Source organism: Pelecanus crispus, chromosome 16 (genome assembly GCF_030463565.1).
Source record: "Pelecanus crispus isolate bPelCri1 chromosome 16, bPelCri1.pri, whole genome shotgun sequence".
In the NCBI taxonomy this organism is placed as follows: domain Eukaryota; kingdom Metazoa; phylum Chordata; class Aves; order Pelecaniformes; family Pelecanidae; genus Pelecanus; species Pelecanus crispus.
Window position 1 is genome coordinate 6,383,209 of NC_134658.1, and position 18,506 is coordinate 6,401,714.

At 44.9% G+C, this 18,506-nt stretch overlaps 1 protein-coding gene across 7 annotated transcripts; it reads right to left on the reverse strand.

Annotated features, from left to right (window-relative positions):
• Positions 1 to 989: 989 nt before the first annotated feature.
• NIPAL3 (NIPA like domain containing 3) lies at positions 990 to 16,620 on the reverse strand. 7 transcript variants are annotated; one of them, XM_075721828.1, is made up of 12 exons: positions 16,577 to 16,620; positions 14,949 to 15,358; positions 13,080 to 13,148; positions 12,810 to 12,981; positions 12,640 to 12,699; positions 11,784 to 11,929; positions 10,900 to 10,996; positions 9,495 to 9,630; positions 8,722 to 8,810; positions 7,137 to 7,200; positions 6,033 to 6,127; positions 990 to 5,335 (listed from the first exon to the last, which is right to left on the reverse strand). In XM_075721828.1, exons 2-12 carry the CDS (start codon positions 15,045 to 15,047, stop codon positions 5,136 to 5,138), a joined length of 1,227 nt encoding a protein of 408 aa, XP_075577943.1. In that variant the 5' UTR covers positions 15,048 to 15,358; positions 16,577 to 16,620; the 3' UTR covers positions 990 to 5,135. The 7 variants fall into 7 exon arrangements, with proteins under 7 accessions (XP_075577943.1, XP_075577944.1, XP_075577942.1 ...); XM_075721829.1 differs by lacking the exon at positions 16,577 to 16,620 and adding an exon at positions 15,699 to 16,035 and having other exon boundaries at positions 11,784 to 11,905; XM_075721827.1 differs by lacking the exon at positions 16,577 to 16,620 and adding an exon at positions 15,699 to 16,035.
• Between the last annotated feature and the right edge of the window lie 1,886 nt (positions 16,621 to 18,506).

Below are 18,506 nucleotides of genomic sequence, written 5' to 3' on the forward strand. Positions count from 1 at the left end.
AAATGATGTATGTTAACAAAGTATTACCGCATTTATGAGAAACACGGGGGCTTAGGTGTGCTGCTTCTGCAAACATTCAAGAATGTGATAACCACTGTTTTAATACTCGTGTCCAGGGACTTCTATGAAGCGCAGCTTTAACACCAAAGTGGATAAGGCTGCTCTTGGTTTTTTGGGTTTTTTTTCCATTTGTGGTTTGGGACCCCAAGAGATACATTTAATTAAGAGTATCCTGAGGGTTATCTTCTGCTTATCCCCCTGGACTAAAACCCATATGGTGAGTGTTAATTAGGTTGGCAAGCATTCGATTAAGCTACGTTGCCAGTATTCTAAATTTATGACCGTCTGTATCTCTTAATGGCATTGTTAGCAAATGCCCTTAAGCTGTCCACTCCTGCAATCAAAGACATGATATCCTGTATCTGAAGGATGGCATCTCCTACGGCATAGCGTTCCCAACTACTATTAGAGGTCTTTGCTGTCTCGGAGAAGTGTGCTGTTGTCTCAATTTCAGTATTGAGTTGGCAGGCATGCAAAAATCATGAGACAGGCCACCAATAATACAATGCTTTTGATTTTGTGATTTGGCTCATCTTGTGTCATCCTCGTTCCCCCCTTCAGGCTATACTTGGATCGCATTTTCAAGCTCTTCTCTGACATAATGAATGCTAAGATTTTTTTTTTTTTAAAGCCCTGTAAAACTAAGATTTTAAAGTAAATTGCATGATTCCTAATACTGACACCAAATACTTGGGAGACTCATGTAAAATGGTGAGCATTAGTAATGCTGCAGCCCCAAACATGAGCTGTAGCAATCTGCATTTCATTTACAAGTATCCCGTTAAAAAAGACAGTTCTCTGAATGCACATAGTACTTGTGGTAGTAAACTAAATTCTGTCTTAACTTCTCTCCAGACATTTATGGCTGATTAAAGCTATACCAAGAGTACGGAGCAGACCAGAATTCTATCAGTTTTACCACAATCTTTTATTAAGTTTCATTTCCAAAGGTCTCACCTAAAAGACAAACAGAATTAAATAGACATGCAACATTGCTTATGAAAAAATTAAGCAGTGATCCTTAATAGTCCAATACTGTAAAGCTTGATTTATTTACAGATTTTAATGTGAACAAAAGAACATTGTAGGCAGATCATTTTGTACATTCAGCCAACATCGGAGCTGTATTCCACAGCATTAAGTTACATGTAAGATATACTCTGAGAACGGATTAAGTGCTCTGGTGCATTGAGAAGCCACACAGTGTGGGGGCAATAGATGTCAGTTCACATTTGATAAAGAAGCTAGGAGCTAGAGCGTCAAGGAGCTATTCTACCAGTTTAGTAAAGGAGACAGCAGTCAGTTGATTTTTGTGCACTTTTTCAGCTCTTGATTCTGAAAAGTGCTGAACATTTGGAAATCTAAGCTTACTCATCTGTTTACAGTGTCCTGCCTCTCTCGGGATCAGCCCTGGATAAACCGAAGTTTTGACATACACATGTTAAAGTGTGCTGTACACCAACAAATTATTTTTCATGCTGCGAGGACTAGAATGTGGCATGGGGCTCCTCTCTTTTAAATCTTCATGTGCTGTTTCACTGTAAATGTTTGCTGCAATCCCAGGCATGGCCATTGTCATCTCACGTTAACAAATATTCTGTAAAAATTATAGACTTGAGGGTACAAATAGCTTCCTGTTTTCAGCTTGTAAGCTCTGAACTAGAAGGGAGGTAAGGAGTTTCAATTTCAATCCTGAGCTACACCCTCCCGCTGTTAGAGCGCAGAAGTCCTACAGTCAGTTTAAACATGTTTGGCTTCTAGGGGCCCCTGTTCATGCCTTCTCAGCGAGGGGGCAGCTGTAAGACTGTGCTGAAGAGCAGAAATAAAATCTTTTAGAAGCTTGGGAGAAAGAGCAAGAAAGGGGGAAGTACATAAAATATATTAAAAAAACCCCACATTTTAAAATTCAAGTATTGAACATAGGCAGCAAGCAGGAGTGCGGTGCAGCCTGGCAGCTGTGTTTACCGTGGCTGACACAGACCGGCAAAAACGCAACCCTTAAAACATCAGTGCATTGAGTTGAGGCCTACAGCCCAAGGAACACCTCAGGCTCTACTGACGTGGCACAATGGAGTCATCTAAAATATTGTGATTTATGCGCTCTAGAAACAGACAGCACCTCCCTTGGAGTCCTTTGTCAGGGAGTTTCCAAAAGCAAGTCTCGCTGCAGGTAAAGGGAACTGTCCTTATTAAATAGAATTATTTAAACACACACAGACTGTGTAAATAAAACATGGTTATATAAAGCTTTAGAGCAAGACTTTTGCCTTTAGAGTCTTTGAAAGAAAAGGGCCAAACCAGCACAATAATACAAAAAGCTCAGGTTATGGCTGGAGGAAATTTCACTCAGGGCAGCAGACAGCCATGTGCTGCCAACTGCGGGCTCTCTGGCAGAGAGGGAGGTCAGGCCAGGAGTTGGTCAGTGCTCAGGCTGCAGGGCTGGGGAGAATCCAGGCAGCCTACTGCAAAAATAAATAAATAATAATTTAAAAAAAAAATCACTGGATCAGGCCAGAGAGCAGCCCACAAAAGTGAAGTGCCAGCAGGGGCTCAGCATCAGGGCAGCTCTCTGGCCCAGCAGAGAACTGTATGTCTGTCCCTCAGGATGTCAGGTCCCACGATTAGGAGAAAAACCCAACCAGCCATTTACTGGCTATAACGTCTGCACACCAGTCAACTGCAGGTTTGAAATACTACTGAAAAACTAAGAACCGAGAAAACAACGTTCTGTTACAGGCAGGACCATCCTAATATAAATCAACAGCAGAACATTTAAGCGCTTCTGATTATTTTATACCACAGCACCATCTGTAATAATTAAACACAGAGAATATTGCCATGTAAAAAGTAGACTTCGTAGCCATGCATGGTTTAGCACAGCTTGTTTTAAAACAGTATGTTTCTGTGGTTTCAGAACTAGTAGGTCAAAACAGCTACTGCCTCATTGATTAAAAGGGAAGAGATAAGAAAAACCAGCATTCTTGTACCCTTCCCATTCAGCCTCCCCTGTACTACTTTGTTTTGTATTGTTAATGAACAAAAGCTGCACATGAATTCACAAACAATTGATTACCGGGGATACAAAGCCAAAGGTAGTAAATCAGTGTCACTGCAACTCCAACAAGATGAATGTTCTGGCAGTATTAGCCCATTAACATTGTTATCTTACTTAAACACAAAAAGCATCGAGGGCAAAAGAAAAGCTGCTATTCCTTAAGGTGTCATAAGCTGTAGTGTACAGGATGCCACTGATAAGATCTGAATTGTCAGACGTGCCAAGTTGGCAAAGAAACTTCACATATAGGTACACGTACAGCCACTAGGCATCTACTCTGTGCAGGGGGGAAGGTTATAATTTTTCTAAGCCGCACAAAAATGCCAAAACAATCTCAAGTATTTCTAGATTAAGTTAGTATTCATAGCTGGCAAAGCAAACATATACAAAAGAACAGTTCTGTTGTCATATACAATAGCAAGAATCTGGAATAACTATGTACAAGTCAGTAGAGTTCTTGGGAGTTTTTGGCAGTGGGAACAGAAACTGGCCACGAGTCAATGTAAAAAAAGAAACAAAAAAACCCCACGGAAAGCCACTGTTGCAAGTCCAAGATCCTCCCAAACCCCTTGGTATCAGAGTAACCACTTAAAAAAAGGCGTGGAACACAAGCACTATTCATCTCAAATAAAGCCTTCTAAGGTCATGGAGACACTCCACTATGCACACAGCCCAAGACACACTGAGTAGACTTAAAATTCTGTTTCCCAGGAGAACAACTGCTTTTAGAGAAGACGACGGTATCAAAGTGCCAGTATAACGTGCATATGCCAGTAAGTGTTGTACTTTGTCCTTTTCACTTGACAAGTTCTGCCCCCCCCCCCCCCCCCGCCTTGTGTCTATTCTCCCTTCGTATCAGCTTCCAGCCATCTCTTGGAAGCTGGAAAGATAAATATCACGAGTACACAATGATCCATTATTCTTACGGTCCTCACCGAGTGCTAGCCTGTGCTCGCTTCTTTTTTCTTCTTAGGTCATTCACAATATTAGACCAGTATCTTTTTTTGCTTTTTTGAAAGAAAATAAAAGGGGGGGACCCCAGCCTAAAACACCTAGACTGAGCTTTTTAACTAAGGAATGTCAACACCTTTAAGCGTTTCAGGCTGCTAAACAAAGTTGGAAATCCTGCCTCAACCAGAAAGGAAATACAAGCTACAACAGAATTAGGATCTCATCAAGAACTACAAAAAATTCCCACCAGATACCAGTCATGTTGCTATTCTCATTTCTTCTTGTTCTTGTACTTTACAGTGTTCCCTCTGCACCATTTAAGCCAACTTGAAGCTCCCACTATGAAACCAGAAAACTGCCAATCTTTGTTCTCAGCTGCCATATAATCCAGTGGTGCTATAAAACAGTTCACATACTCAGTGCATATGTGCAACACCAGTCAGAGAACAGTTGTACAGGAAGTGCCCAAGATTCACGTTTTGAAGGAATACAGTAGCTTGCTTACTCTAACCAAATATGCTGCTCTAAAGACACAGTAAGTTTCAGTGTTCGTGCTTGAAAACAATTAGATTTTATTGCCATGTTAAGGTAGTTTGGCGGTTACGCTAGAGACATAAGGATTTACAACTTTTCTGGAAATCCGTCACAGTCCCTACATATGAAAGATTAAGTCCTGCCCTCCTCTCTCTGTGAGCAACCCCTGAAAGCTTCTATTTGGAGACAAACCCACTCCCAGCAGGACTAAAAATTGCACACTCACTTCTCTTCCCACAGCTCTGCATTTTCACAGTGTATGCTCTCTCATCGGTTTCCTGCTGCCATGATACTGCACTCACCATTTCACACTTCCAGACAGCAGCCTTCAATGGAGAACTGTGATTTCCTTCTGGCCAAGACAAATGCTTTCAACTTCACAACTATAGAGAGTTGTTTATTTTAATAATCAGCCTTGAAAGTTGAGACAAGCTTTAAACTATATCAAGGTTGGCTTTACACTTGCTTATATTTTAATGGGTAAATAAATAAAGGTCATACTTCGGACAATTCAAATCAGTTCCTTGAAGGTCACTCACTCCTTTTTGCTGTGCTCCAGCACTCGGTAGGGTGGAGCAGAAACTCCTTTGGAACCATGTTGCTCCTGCACAATCGGCAACGTAGCTGGTGTATAAATTTCCGGCATGCTGTCATTGTTCTCTAGGGCACCGTAGGAAAAAGAAGCTTTGAGGTCAGGCTGAACTGCAATCCCTTTATCGTGCATGTTCAGCATGCCTGAAACGAGCAAAGACAGAGATTAAATGCTTAGGAACAAACGTGCACTCTTCCTGCACTCTCTTAAATCAGCAAATTATATAGTCTCAGGGTTCGTGATATGCGGCTCATCAGTTCCTTGAGTGTTAGACGAAAGACATAATGTTTTTCTGCTTAGCACTAAAGCAACTAATGGAGAAATACGCTTCAAGTGAATGCAGGATGGCAGTCAGTCATTTATCAAGTGCTGCATATATTTTACAGCTCACCAGAAAGAGAGTTTAGCTGCACTTCCCAAAAGAAATTTCTGCTCCCCCTGGCCTCCAGCTCTTGCAACATACCTCAGTCTTCCTCAATAATCAGTTCTTCCTGCTGGGTGAAGACCAAGCCCAGCCCCAAGCAAATGCTCAAAACCAGTTTGTCTTCCCAGACAGTAGCCAACTGGACAAGGCTGTTCTGACAAAATCTGACATCCCCCCTGGTGTCAGAGGACCCAGAATAAGTGGCATCCAAATGGCACGTCACCTCTCTTCTGCTCCTCGCAAAACAGGCACGTACCCCTCACAAGGCACAAACAAACAAGAGAAGGAAAAACTAGAAAACAAGACAGCCACCTGATATATCCGGATAGTTAACAGAGCCTAAAGCTTGAGCGTTCTCTGTGAAGCCTAACGCTTAAAAGAGAAAGAGTGATAAACAACTGTATTTTTACTGTTACCTGGCATAGCATCCATTGATATGTAAGGTTCAAATGGTACAGACTTCTTCCTATTTCTTGTGATCAGGAAGACACCTAGAAATGCTATGAGGCACCTGAGAGAGAAGACAAGATCTACTGAGATAACTATGAAAAGGGAGAGGAGGTAATATTGCATGTTGCTGCTTCTGAGCGCCTATCATGTAGCACCATAAAGAATTCAGAACTGGAAGAGAAAGAACCGTGAAGTCAGAATTACAGGGAACTGTCTCAGCTGAATAACCCTCTTCAACAGTATTGAAATCCACCTAGCAATCAGAACAATTTCACCTTTCCTGTATCAAAGGTTTCAAAGGGAAAAGGTTTCATGTTAATTAATTAATCTTGACTAACTAAGGGGGAAAGGAAGCATATAAAAATTTGGTTTTCTTCAATGAAATTCCAGGATTTAGCAGCCTGGCCCTTGAAAGGTTTCCCATAGGTAAACACATTAACAACTGTCAATTTTTACAGTATGTTGACAGAGAAAGGCGCAGTTCATAACATTAATCTCCCAATTGTTTTTTTCTGTACTAATCTGACAGACATTTCAGAATGTCCCAATTATGGAGAGCTAATTACATCAAGACGCTGTACTAGGACTAAATACTGAGTTACACAGCAAATGTTTTACTGATCGTATCTGCATTATGCAAGTGCCCATGCCCTAAGAAGCAGAAGTCCAGTCACAGTTCAGTGAAGGCTTGGAGCAAAACCTGAAACAGATTCCCTAGAGATGGCTTCTTTTGGTTATTCTGCAATTCTTCTAGATTCATGAGCAAGTAGCTTGAAAAATCCCCAGTAAGGGATTTAGTGGTTTATGTTGTACAATTACGCATAACCTAGTGTTACGCCATTCCTCTAGAGCATCCGTCATTGATACTGAGCTCTGTGGGCCGTTGTCTGCTCTAACACAGAAAGTGCTTTCAGTTTGTCCTCCTCCCCAAGAAGGTGGGTACCTCCGATATATATATGGAGAGATAGACAGATATGCATTTTTAAAATCTTAGTCATATGAAGAATCATAGAATCGTTTAGGTTGGAAATACTTTCCAGTTTTCTATCAAGGAAACTTTAAACACTTACCCAAGCGCAAACATACATATATGGAGAACATCTTCACCGGTGAAGTCCAAGTAAAAAGTTGCTCCTTTAAAAGGAAATAATTCATGACATCTTTCTTCCCAGCTTACCTGAGCAATTAGTGCTACATCTCCAGCACCAGTCCCTCCAGAAACCAAATCATGCAAGATTCCTATTTTTATAGGCAGCACCTTTGTTTTTTTATGATCTTAAAGTAGAAAAAGGTGGCCTGATTTCTACTTTAACACAACTTATTGACTAACCTCCTTGAATTTCACTACCAAAATAGTTATACTGGTGTAACTAATACAGATGCAAGTAAAGCTGTACAGCTGCACAGCAACTAGTACAAATCCTTCCATACTGGGGTAGGGGGTTGTGAAGGAAACATTGCTGGAACTCTTGCATGTGACTGTGCTAATGAAGCCTGAGCCAAGTTCTCACCATACAGCAGCGGTTACCACATACACAAGAGACTGGATTTCTGAAGTCTGAATGACAAACCAAATGGGATCTCTCTGACCACAACAGCATACAAACTCTTGATCCCAAACAAGTATACACAGCTCAAACCTGTAAGATGACAAGTGTCCTTGGTGTCCTGCATGTCAACAGGACACGCATTCTGGCTCCTACTCTTTACATTTCTAATTGAAGTAAAGTAAATAAGCTGATGAATCTGACAGCAGCATATGGCTTGGAACATGACAGGACATAAACATTAACCAAAGAGTAGGCCACACTCTCTCATGACATTGAAGAAAAGCATTAAAAGGCAGTATGTAATTTACGGGGGAAGCTATTGCCCTTCTATACCTAGAAGGGCATTACTATTTACACAGATAGTATTCATCACTGTCAACCAGGTGCACCTTCTCCAGTGTTGGGGTTTTGTTTTTTTTCTTTGGTTGGTTGGTTTCTCCCCCCCAGTTTTGCTCATATGTCTAAGTGAGGGGCACCAAACCTTAAAAAGGCTGCTCGTCAGGTTTGAAGCCTAAGGGGTTTAAAAACGCTCATCTTTGCTCACACAGACAAAGCTTTTCCTATGTGGGCAAGGGCTGAAATTGGAGTCAACTGTTCAGAAAGAAAAGTGCCTATAAAGCTGTGAGCAGCTGCATGCCAGATAGAATGCAAGCAAGACTATGAGGAAGAGAATTGTAACACCTTTGTACAGAGGAAGCAAATACACTTATACACTGTATCACATACATTTTAACAAAATCTAGATAAAACTACACAAGGAGAAATTTTAGTTGTGTATTCAAGTTGCACATCTAAGAGCATACATCACCCTCTTCTACACGCTAGCATGGCATGAGTAATACAGTCTCAAACGTAAGTTCCTGTGCACTTTAAACAAAATGACAGAACTTAACAGAGAATTTTAACACAGTCCAATGGGATCATTCACATTTTTGAAAGAAAAAAAAGAATCAAAGCCAGCTGCAGAAGAGAGATGACAGGAAAACACAGGTCATCGTCTTGGTGAGTATTCACCTTCCTTATCTGTAAGTGAGGATTATTTTCCAAAATCTTTTGCCCACCCTTCTTTCAGAAAGGACCAACACATTGTTTTGTGCACTGTTACCTGCTGTGATTGCTACTGTTGTGGACAGGATATAGCCAATGCTGGCAATCTGAGATGAGTCATACAGCTGTGAGGCTTGAGCTAAAAATCTGCAATACAATGACAGACAACAGGGGTTGATTTGGGAAGGATACTCAAATCCTAGAGCAGTTATCATGGACTAGTATTGGTCTCCTTCTTCTTGGAAACACCTTTTGGAAGCGATGCATAAGTTTAAGAAACTTTATTCTCTTTCTCAATAAACCTGCAGCAGCATCCCTTGGAATTAATACAAATGACAGAAAAGCAAGCCTTATGGCTGCACTGACTAAAGGCAGCGAAATTACTGCCGCTAACCTTAGAGCCAGAATGTCACTCACATTTTGAATAGCTTTTTATCCCTGCTGCTACCGGCTTTTTATGTTATTCCAAGTACAGAAGACAAAAAAAATAGACACATCATCAACAACACTGATTCTGCACTTTGATTTTAGTCAGTGCACAGATACTGTATCCAATCTGCCACCATTTCATTCCTAACAGTTTTGCAAATACTTGAGTGATGTATAAATTTGGGATTAAAACTACTTGGCAGCGTCACTACATGGAAAAGCAAAGAACACCACTACCTCAGGCTCCTGTGACATGGATTTGAGGACAGGTCACAGAAGAGAATGGATAATTCTTTTCCTAAAATGTAATCAGCATTCTTGGAATGAATAACAAACAGCCCATTAATTACTGATCCACTGAAACCAGCACAACTATAGACAAAAAGAGAGTGAATATCTTACGTTGCTTGAAAGGTCGCTGTAGCAATCATGCACACCAACATGATATAAAATATAGGGTAGTCGAGTTGTAAGTTTCCTTGTATCGAGACAACAATCATGCCTGCCACAGCCTTCACAGTCACAACAGTCATGGAACCTGTGAATGTTTACCGAGACTCAGCTGAAACACTGATACATGCTCAATGCGACACGAACGCTGCACATTCGCTCTATACTTGACAGGTATCTGCAAACAAACCCAGGATCTACAAAAACTTGAACACTCCTTTTGCCAGGGCAAACAAGGGATGCAAACTGCATACAAATCTGCCAGTTTTATTCCCAACAATTTTACCACAGTGACCTTCAATAAATCACTTAACCTTTTTGTATCGTGGTTCCCTTCTCTACAGGGCTGGGAGCATTTACTGGGTTTTTTTAAGTATTTAAAGAGTGTTGTGCAGTCACATGATGGAAGGATACAAATTTTCATTTCTGATGCCATATCGGCTTGGTTAATAAAGCTAAGGAAATTTTCAAAACAAGAGTCAGAAAGAGCCTACTTCCTTTCCATTTCTTGAAAGCACAAGACAGGGCCATTCAGAATTAGGACAGTTGCTTTGTCTATGATTCACACAGCCTCTGAGGCATCAGTTACTGAAATCCAGTCACAAACAGTTAAAAAAAAAAAAAAGAGACAAGACGCTGCAGTGACTGAAGTCGCATAAATAGCAAAAATTGAAGACTGTGACATAGATTCAGCCGCACATCAGACTGCGTCACTGCCTTGCTATAGTCACCCTTTTTAAAGTTTAATTGATCACAGTTTCTTTGAAAAAAACAGAGTAATGTGGAGAAAGGTACAAGTGAAATCCTGGCCTTTCCAGAGTCACTGTCGGAGCCCGCTGTAGGCTACGAGGATATCAAAAGCATCATTCGACCCCATGCCCAGAGGCTCTTCCAATTTAAATAGGGACATACTGGCAGGGCAGAGTATTTATCGTTTCTTTAGCCAGACAGCAAATCTTCCCAGAGCCAAGAAGATTCTTGCAGGTCAAATCCTCTCTTTCATCCTTTGAATCAGCCTTCCTTATCCACTGCATAGATAAGATATTGTACCATGCTTTGTATGCACAGATTAAAAGTAAGAACACTAATAAATAATTTGCATTTTCTGTATTTGGCAGATTATTCGTCCTTATGGGAAATAAGTTTTAATTGTTCAAAGGTCACTTGCAAAGATCCTAAACATCACTGCAACATACTAGCTTTATCTAATTTGTAGTCACACTTCTGGAATAATTGGTGCATTTTATGGCATTAATTAGGTCAATATAATTCCTTACAAGCCATAGATGCCTCAGTTTACTGTAGTTTTCTGTTATAAGACAGAGTTAAAAGATCTTAAAAGTCCCTGTCAACTTACCCAGCAAAGCTACCAGCAGAAGAATAACTACAATGTAGTTTGCATTTTTCTCCTTGTAAAAATATAGTAGCAGGCAGAATATGATGATCTCCACAAGCTACAAAAGATAGAAATGAGAATATTAAAAGATGCGGGGTGTACAGGGTTGGCAGTAAATGGGATTCTGAGCCAATCAAACATTAGAATTACACAAAAGGGCAAATCAAAGGAAAATGATGATCCCACACAATAATAGCTCAAATTTAGCATGATCTTAGATTCGAATTAGATGAGATATTCAATAGCTTCTTGCAGAACAGGGAACATGGGAACTTTTGACGTTATATTCATGGTAAAGCAGCAGATCAAATAATCCTGACTGAATATTCATCTCTGAGATCTCAGCCTACTTTCTGTAATGAGGTTCTTTAAGTGATCCCTACAGCACACATCTTATTTAATGGCCAAACTTATCTCCATTAAAAAACACTAGATTTCATAAGATTTTCAATGAGAGATTGATGGCTCCAGAGAAAGTCAGTCTAGAAGAAGCCCAGATGCAAGCGCAGTATTTGGACACCTCTGGAAGACTTGCTCTCAGCTGCCATCAGTACTACCACCACAGGCTGAAGCTGACAGGTCAGGGAGAGAGCAAGCTATTTTAAAACTTTTCAGTTAAAGGTATTTAAGTCCTAACAGAATAATTCCGAGAAAGAATGGGAAGGTTGCAAATTGTGCATGCAGGTCTCCACAGGCGATGTGGAACAGACACCGGGAAAAGCTGGCATAGGTTCATTAGCACAAGGAATATTGCTAGTAACCATAAGGAAAAAATAACGCTTGAAATGAAACTCCCAGTCAGGCATATAGCAGAAAACTGTCCCACATTTTATGGGCCATCTTACCATATACAACAGAAATGGCCAGCTCACTAAATGCCTAGTGATATTTTCTCCTGTCATCTTCTCATGACTATTAGGTCCAAATGTTATCAGCAGATAAGTTCCAACAATTGCCAAACCACAGCCTACAAAGGACAAAACATAGCGCCCTTCGGCAACCAGAGGACAAAACAAAAAAAAACAAAAAAAAAAAAAGAGAGAGGACAAAGTTAGTGGGTTAGTGTGGATGCATGGAATTAATATCGCACATGCACAGTGACCATTAATGACATCATGCGCATTCCTCGGGATGACTCATTCCCCTGCCCTTTGTGCCCCACTTTCAAAACATTAGAACCAAAAAAACCCTAGGCAATGTGTGTGCTGTGAGTTGAGAAAAAAGCTCATACCGGGCACCACCTGCTAACCAAACAGGAGCTGCAAGATCTACATCTGGGGCTTATCCTGCCTGGCACTGCCCACAGCCCATTTTCTAGGAAATGGAAGAATGAATGCCACAGTTCTGCAAACACTTGCACATGTATGAAATTCAGCTGATTCAGTTGTGCCTACGCTATGGTAAAGTCAAGGCCCTAGGCTGGAGCTTCAGCCCAGAGAACCACGGTTCTCAGATCCTCCAAACAAACGCCACTTCAACGTATTTCTAAAATCTGTGAGATCCAGATGATTTGGCACAAGTCAGAAAAAAACAAAAAAAAAATCTATTTTTAACAAACAGTGGATGACGCATTTCTTCGAAGAGGTACTATAGCTAATGGAGATCTTGCCATCCCTCTAATTATGATTCTTGGGAGGCCATGCTATGTGCCGAAGGGCTTGTAAACAGAGAGGAAAAATGAAAAGGAACTGTGGAACTTACTCAAAAAATCCTTGGGCTTCCATTTTTCTTTAATAAATATAATTCCTATGATTGCACTAGCTATAAAAAAAGGAGAGAGAAACAGTGAGTTATGTATCAGCCCAATGAACAGCAATCTCACACTGGAACGCACTCAGACTTGTACGGCCGTTGTCTCTTTCCCCCCTTACCTATAACAGACACTGCGCTGAGTGGCACAATCAGCGAAAGAGGAGCAAAGGCGTAAGAGGAAAACACTCCCAGTTCGCCCAGCACCAGCAGAAACAGTCCACACCACCATGTCTTGGTTCTGAAGTAGGCTCGGGGGTCTTTGGAACCTGCCAGCCGGATGTGGCTGTATTTCTAGAAAAGAAAATAAAGGCAAAGACTCTTTGGCATGCTTGATGCTTTTTAATGCAGGGTGCTTGAGGCAGGATCAATATTTGCCGCATGATACTCACCTGGAGATTGAGTGCGATACTGATAACAAGATGCCCAAAAATAGCTAGTAACGCGCCAATCAAGTTCTCCTGTAAAAACAAAGTAAACACACAAATTTAGCCACTGGACCCTGAAGGAAGTTGGAGCTTTTTGCACAACCTGGAAGAAAGCAGACTTTTAAAACAGTTCCTAGATCACCTGTCAATAACATCTCTGTTTATCTTCCTCCCTTTCTACGTGATCTAGGGCAATTCAGGTAAGTTCCCTGTGGCTGTGTTCCAAATCTGTGACACTCAGGTGAAAGATAACCCTTCCCTAACTTTCTACAAGAGATTTAAATTAGTGTGCGTATATTTGCATTCTTTGCAGTTTCTCAGAGGGGAAGAAGATAAAGCTAAACGCAACGACCCATTCACTCATTCTTCCCTTTGAAAAACTCTCTTCATGAGGATGTTTGTTGCCCTGGAATTCAGCAGAGCATGGATCAGGAACCTCTGCATTCTGTGAGTCACACCTTAAGAACTATTTTGCTCTTCTCCGCTTATAAGATCTGCGGGTTCAGTAGGTAATTTAGCCTATTTGATGAGGCAGCCCAGTTACCACAGATTTTATGGTGTTTTTTATAGGAACCAGTTATTCCAAAGTAATGGGCAACTGGTAGCAGCTCCTAGCAAGCTCGAACCCCTTCTATGTTAGCATTCCCAGCTCAGCAATAATTCTCACAGTCTAAAGACAGAATTTGAAACAAAAAAAGATGTAAAGCAGGCTGAGTCACAAAGGAAATGTACATTAGGACTGAACAGAAGAGCCTGAGGCTAAGCCAGGCCATTTAGCATTTGTGCTCTTCCAACAACTGTCTAAATCTCATTAGATGTCATTAGCACTTTTCATTTCAGCGCTGGTCTCCAGGATACAGCCTAGCACTTACTTTGATTGATTTGGGATAACCGAGCTCACATTCCTATTCCTCCCTTAGCAGTAAACATACTATTCTTGATTTTCTCATACATAGTAAGACAAGGACTTTAAGATTTCAAGTTCTTATCAGTGGAACAAAGATCTCTTTATCAGGATGTACAAAAATAAGATCCACCCAAGCAGCTTCATTCAAAAACACCTGAGATCTTCCCACAACAGACAGCAAAGTTGGCAGAAAAACATCACTGTGTGATCACAGATGTAGCCAGGGAAGCTCAGCACGGTTTACTGGTTCAACAACTGGACTTCAGTTTAGAAGACACAGAGGAGATGGTGCCTCAGCTGAGAAGCTCCTAAGCGCAGCACAGGTTTGGGACTGGCTTCTGGACTGCGAGAGCTTGCAAGCCGGCACCAACTTTTATAACACTCCTAGGACTGCATTCTCAGCAAAGTACTTTTTCCAGTGAAAAAAGCCCTTCTTGCTGGGATTTTCTGAGCATCCTCAGGGATTCAGAGGAAATTGATTTGGGAACAGCTCCATTCCCAGCTGGAGAATAAGGAGGAACTACAGCATCATGTCCTACCTCAGCTGCAGGCTCTCTGCCTGACTGTGGGCTGACCCACCTGAAATTCAAGCACTTGAATATACAGCAGACCAGAACACCTGATCTCAGTTACTGATGTACGGGTTAGTCTGAAAAGGCACCTAGCAGAATTTATTGCACCTTTAGACATCCACATCTTTTAACTGCCAGTCCTTTCTTCACTTTGTCTAGCTCTTCAAGATACAGAATTTCTCCTTCTTTCTCTCACTGCTTATATACACGGCATATAACATGCTGGGGTCTCCAGGCATAGCTAAATACAAAGACAGTGCATTTTCTGCAAAAAACCCACCAAAATACAGTGGCATTATCAGCTTACTTGAATAGTTAGGGCCTTCTACGGATAGACTGGGGTAGAAATCTGACCTTGTAAGAAAAGGAGTCAGTGTGTGGCTGCACAGAAACTGCTGCTGTGGCCAACGGGAGCTGCTGAAGTTGCAGATTTGGACTGTTGCCTCCTTCCATTTTGGTTGATTGAAGTGTTTGCTTTGCAGCCTCTTTGATGCTAGAGCTTCTCTTCAGAGAAGAGACTTGGACCCTGCTGGAACCACCTTATGTGTAACTTGGTACCACTTCTTCCCATCCATCCTGTTTTGCTTTGACAAGCAACAATTAGTTCAGTGAAGCATAAAAAAATTCTCTGTAGCTTCTCTGCTGCTTTTCTTCCCCCACCAGGCTACACTGAGATAAGGTAGGCACTGTAGGCAGAAGTGTAGATAAGCCAGGATTTCCAGCAAGTCAGTGGGGCAGCAAGGTTATATTCCTCCAAGGTGATACTAAGGGAAAAAAAAAAAATAGAAACAGGCCAAATGAACTCAATGGTCCAAAACCTGCAATGAAATCCTGCTGAAGGATAGGCCACAGAAAACACCCAGGAATCAAACTAACAGTTGCACATATCACCAGAGAAAGTAGCATTTAAACGCCTTCTCACAAAGTCTCACACACAGAAACTCACACAGACCTTGCTTTACAAGAGCTCGCAAACTAGCTTGGCCCCAAGGATGACATATTCAGCTGGCATTTAACATCAGGCCTTGACATTTGGAAAGCTCTTATCAAAAATTCTCTGAAGTCCTCCGAGCCCTGCTTTTAATTTCTCTGCTGCCTGCCTACCTCTGTTGTTTGTTCAGGACGCAGCATTACGTTAGTCACGCCAGCCCCATGTGCTGGGGATGACACTGCTGCTCTTCATGCAAACAGAGGTCATTTCAGTGTAATCGCTGCAAGCGGAGCTTGGAGGCTAAATTCCTTGGAGCCAGGCTCATTAGAGGTGTCTGGAAAGCACCGCACACAGCAAACCAGTCTGAGGTCCCTGCGTGCCGTGATGGCTCCTTTCACCAAAGAGCTCAAAAAGCATCAGCAACCCTGAGCAAGGGACGCCGGTGGAAAGAGCCCTTTGCATAGAGGGGGATGCTGCTGTACAGACACTGCAGGGGTGTGATCCTCCCAAGCGACGTGTCCCTGGTGCTCCACTCAAAGACCGCCCAAAATGGGTGCAGGCTGAGCGTCCCTTTGACTCAGACCCTGGGCAATCGGCCTGCGGTCACATCCTGAGGCAGCAGGACCCATCCTGAGGCAGCAGGATGCATCCCATGCTCAGGCCGTGACCTGCAAGCTCTCTTGGCCAACCTTGGCCTTCGAGGGATTACTTTAACTCATGGGCGGCCCCAGTGCCTCCAGCGTGGGGGGGGCGGGGACCAGGGGTAGCACAACAACCCAGCCGTGAAAGGGCAAAGACACCCCGTTGTGAGGGGAGGTGGGGGGTAACCCACCCCCCCCCCATGGTGAGGAAAGCCTGCCCGGGCAGAGCGGAGCCTGGCTGCGGGCAAGGGGTGCCCCCAGCACACCCGCCCCGGGTCAGGCCGCCCTGCCCAGCCGAGACCGGCAGCCGGACCCCAGCGGCGGTTTGTTCCCGATAAAAACCCTCCGCAAAACCCGCAACGCCGCGGCGGCCTCCCCCGGCAGCCTCCCCGCCGGCCCCGCTCGCTCACCTGCTCCCTCAGGGAGCGGCCCGCGCACTGCGCCCCCGCCGCTCTGCCCCCATGGCCCGGGCCTTTCGCCCCCAACTTCGGTTCCCGGCCGAGCACGGCGGTCGGTTCCCGCCCGGCCCCTCCGATTTGCCGCCAGCCCTGTCAGTCCGGGGCCGGGCCCGGCTGCCGGCGGGGACTGGCTGCCGGCCGGGGGTCGGGCCTGGCCCAGCCTATGGGCCGAGCCCGCCTGAGGCGCAGGGCCCGGAGGAGGCGGGGGGGGGGGGGGGGGGGGGGGCAGCACCCGGGTTCCGCCGCTCGTTTCGGCAGGGCGGGGCGGGGCGGGGCGCCCGGCTGCGGGTCAGGCCCCGCCCGGAGCCCCGGTCCTGAGGGAGCGCTCCCCGGCCCAGGGCTCCAGGGACAACCGCGGCACCCCACCGTCACCCGGCGGGGCCCGCCCCGGCCCCCCCCGCCACCTGCCCCGAGTGCCCGGGGCTGCCCGCCCTGGGGGCGGTGGCGGCTCCGGCTGGCACCTCACAGCCGCCAGAGCCACCTTAAGGCGCATGCGCAAGGAGGTTCCTCCGAGCCACCTTAAGCAACCGCGCACGCCCGACTGCGCGCACGGCGGCTCTGAGAGTTCGCCTGTGATTGGGCGCCTGCCGGAGGCCCCAAAGTAACAGGTGCGGTGATTGGAGGAGAGCTGGGTCGGGCGTTGCCTCGGCAACCAGGTGTACGCGTTCCCTCGGCCGCCGGTACCGGAGGGCCGGAGCGCCCCGAGACGCACGGGCAGGTACGGGCCGCGCCGCGCCGCCTCACCCGAGTTGGGGGGGGACACACACGACACCCCCGGCGCGCACCGCGCCGCCTCACCCGCTCAGGTACCCGCCGTTCCCAGCCTGCACCGCGCCACCTCACGGGGCGGGCTGACGCCATTCCCAGCGTGCCCCGCGTCATCAGCGGGGCGGTGACGTAGCTTCCTGTGGCTCCATGGAGGACATTTCCTCAGGCCGCGTCCCCGCTCCGGCGGCGGGGCCCTCCGAGCGCTCGCCCTGCAGTCTGCTGCGCCTTAACGGTTCTGAGTGATTCGTTGCACGGACAGAACGGCGCTGCGCACAGCCGTTGCGTCCGACGGCGGCGGCTCTGCCGTGGGTCCCTGCCTTTCCGCAGGCAGCCGGGGTGTTCCGGAGCAGGAGGTGCCCCAAGCAGAAAAGCACCGCTCGGTACCGCGTAGCGACCGGCAGCGGCGCTCGCAGCAATCGTTCAAGAGCTGAAGAAGGAAAACCCCACGGTGCAAAGGTTTTTCTTTCAAAGCACAGCAAGGGTTCATTAATGAAACCAGTCGATAGGAAGTGGCATCCAGAACAATTTCTATCCACAGCCAGTTAGAGGTGTTTCAGGTCCAAAATTTCTCTCCTAAGAGAGTGCTAAGAAGTGCTATCACATCATAACCCTCCAGTTGCTCTGTTCTGCAAGACGGTGGAAAGTTTGCTGCCTTGTAGCGCACACCACCTTGTCCTGTACCCCACCGCTGTAGGAGCCCGGTCCCTAGCAACTACTCGGACCTGTTCCCTGCACTGACTTCCCTCTAATTGCAGAGCTCGTCTTAAGACCTGTACTATCCTTGGTCAGAAGCACACTTACATTTTCATGGAGCTTGTATTTAAACTCTCCTAATGCAGTGGTATTGCCAGTGCAGCTCTGTGACTGGTAGTAATAACACCAGAGCTTCATTAGATGAGGTATTAGTGTTTTTGTCATGGTATGCCTGTGAGAGATGATGGAATTTGAAAAACTAGTAGCTTCCACCATCTCTTGGCAGTCAATGCCACTGCCGAGACAAGGCGTTTGATTCCAGGCCTGCAAAGTACAGCGCTGCTTGGGTGGCACCGGGCAGCTTAGCGTCTGAGTTGGGCAGGAGCCAGGGCACTCAGCAGCTTTCCTCGGATTTTCAGTT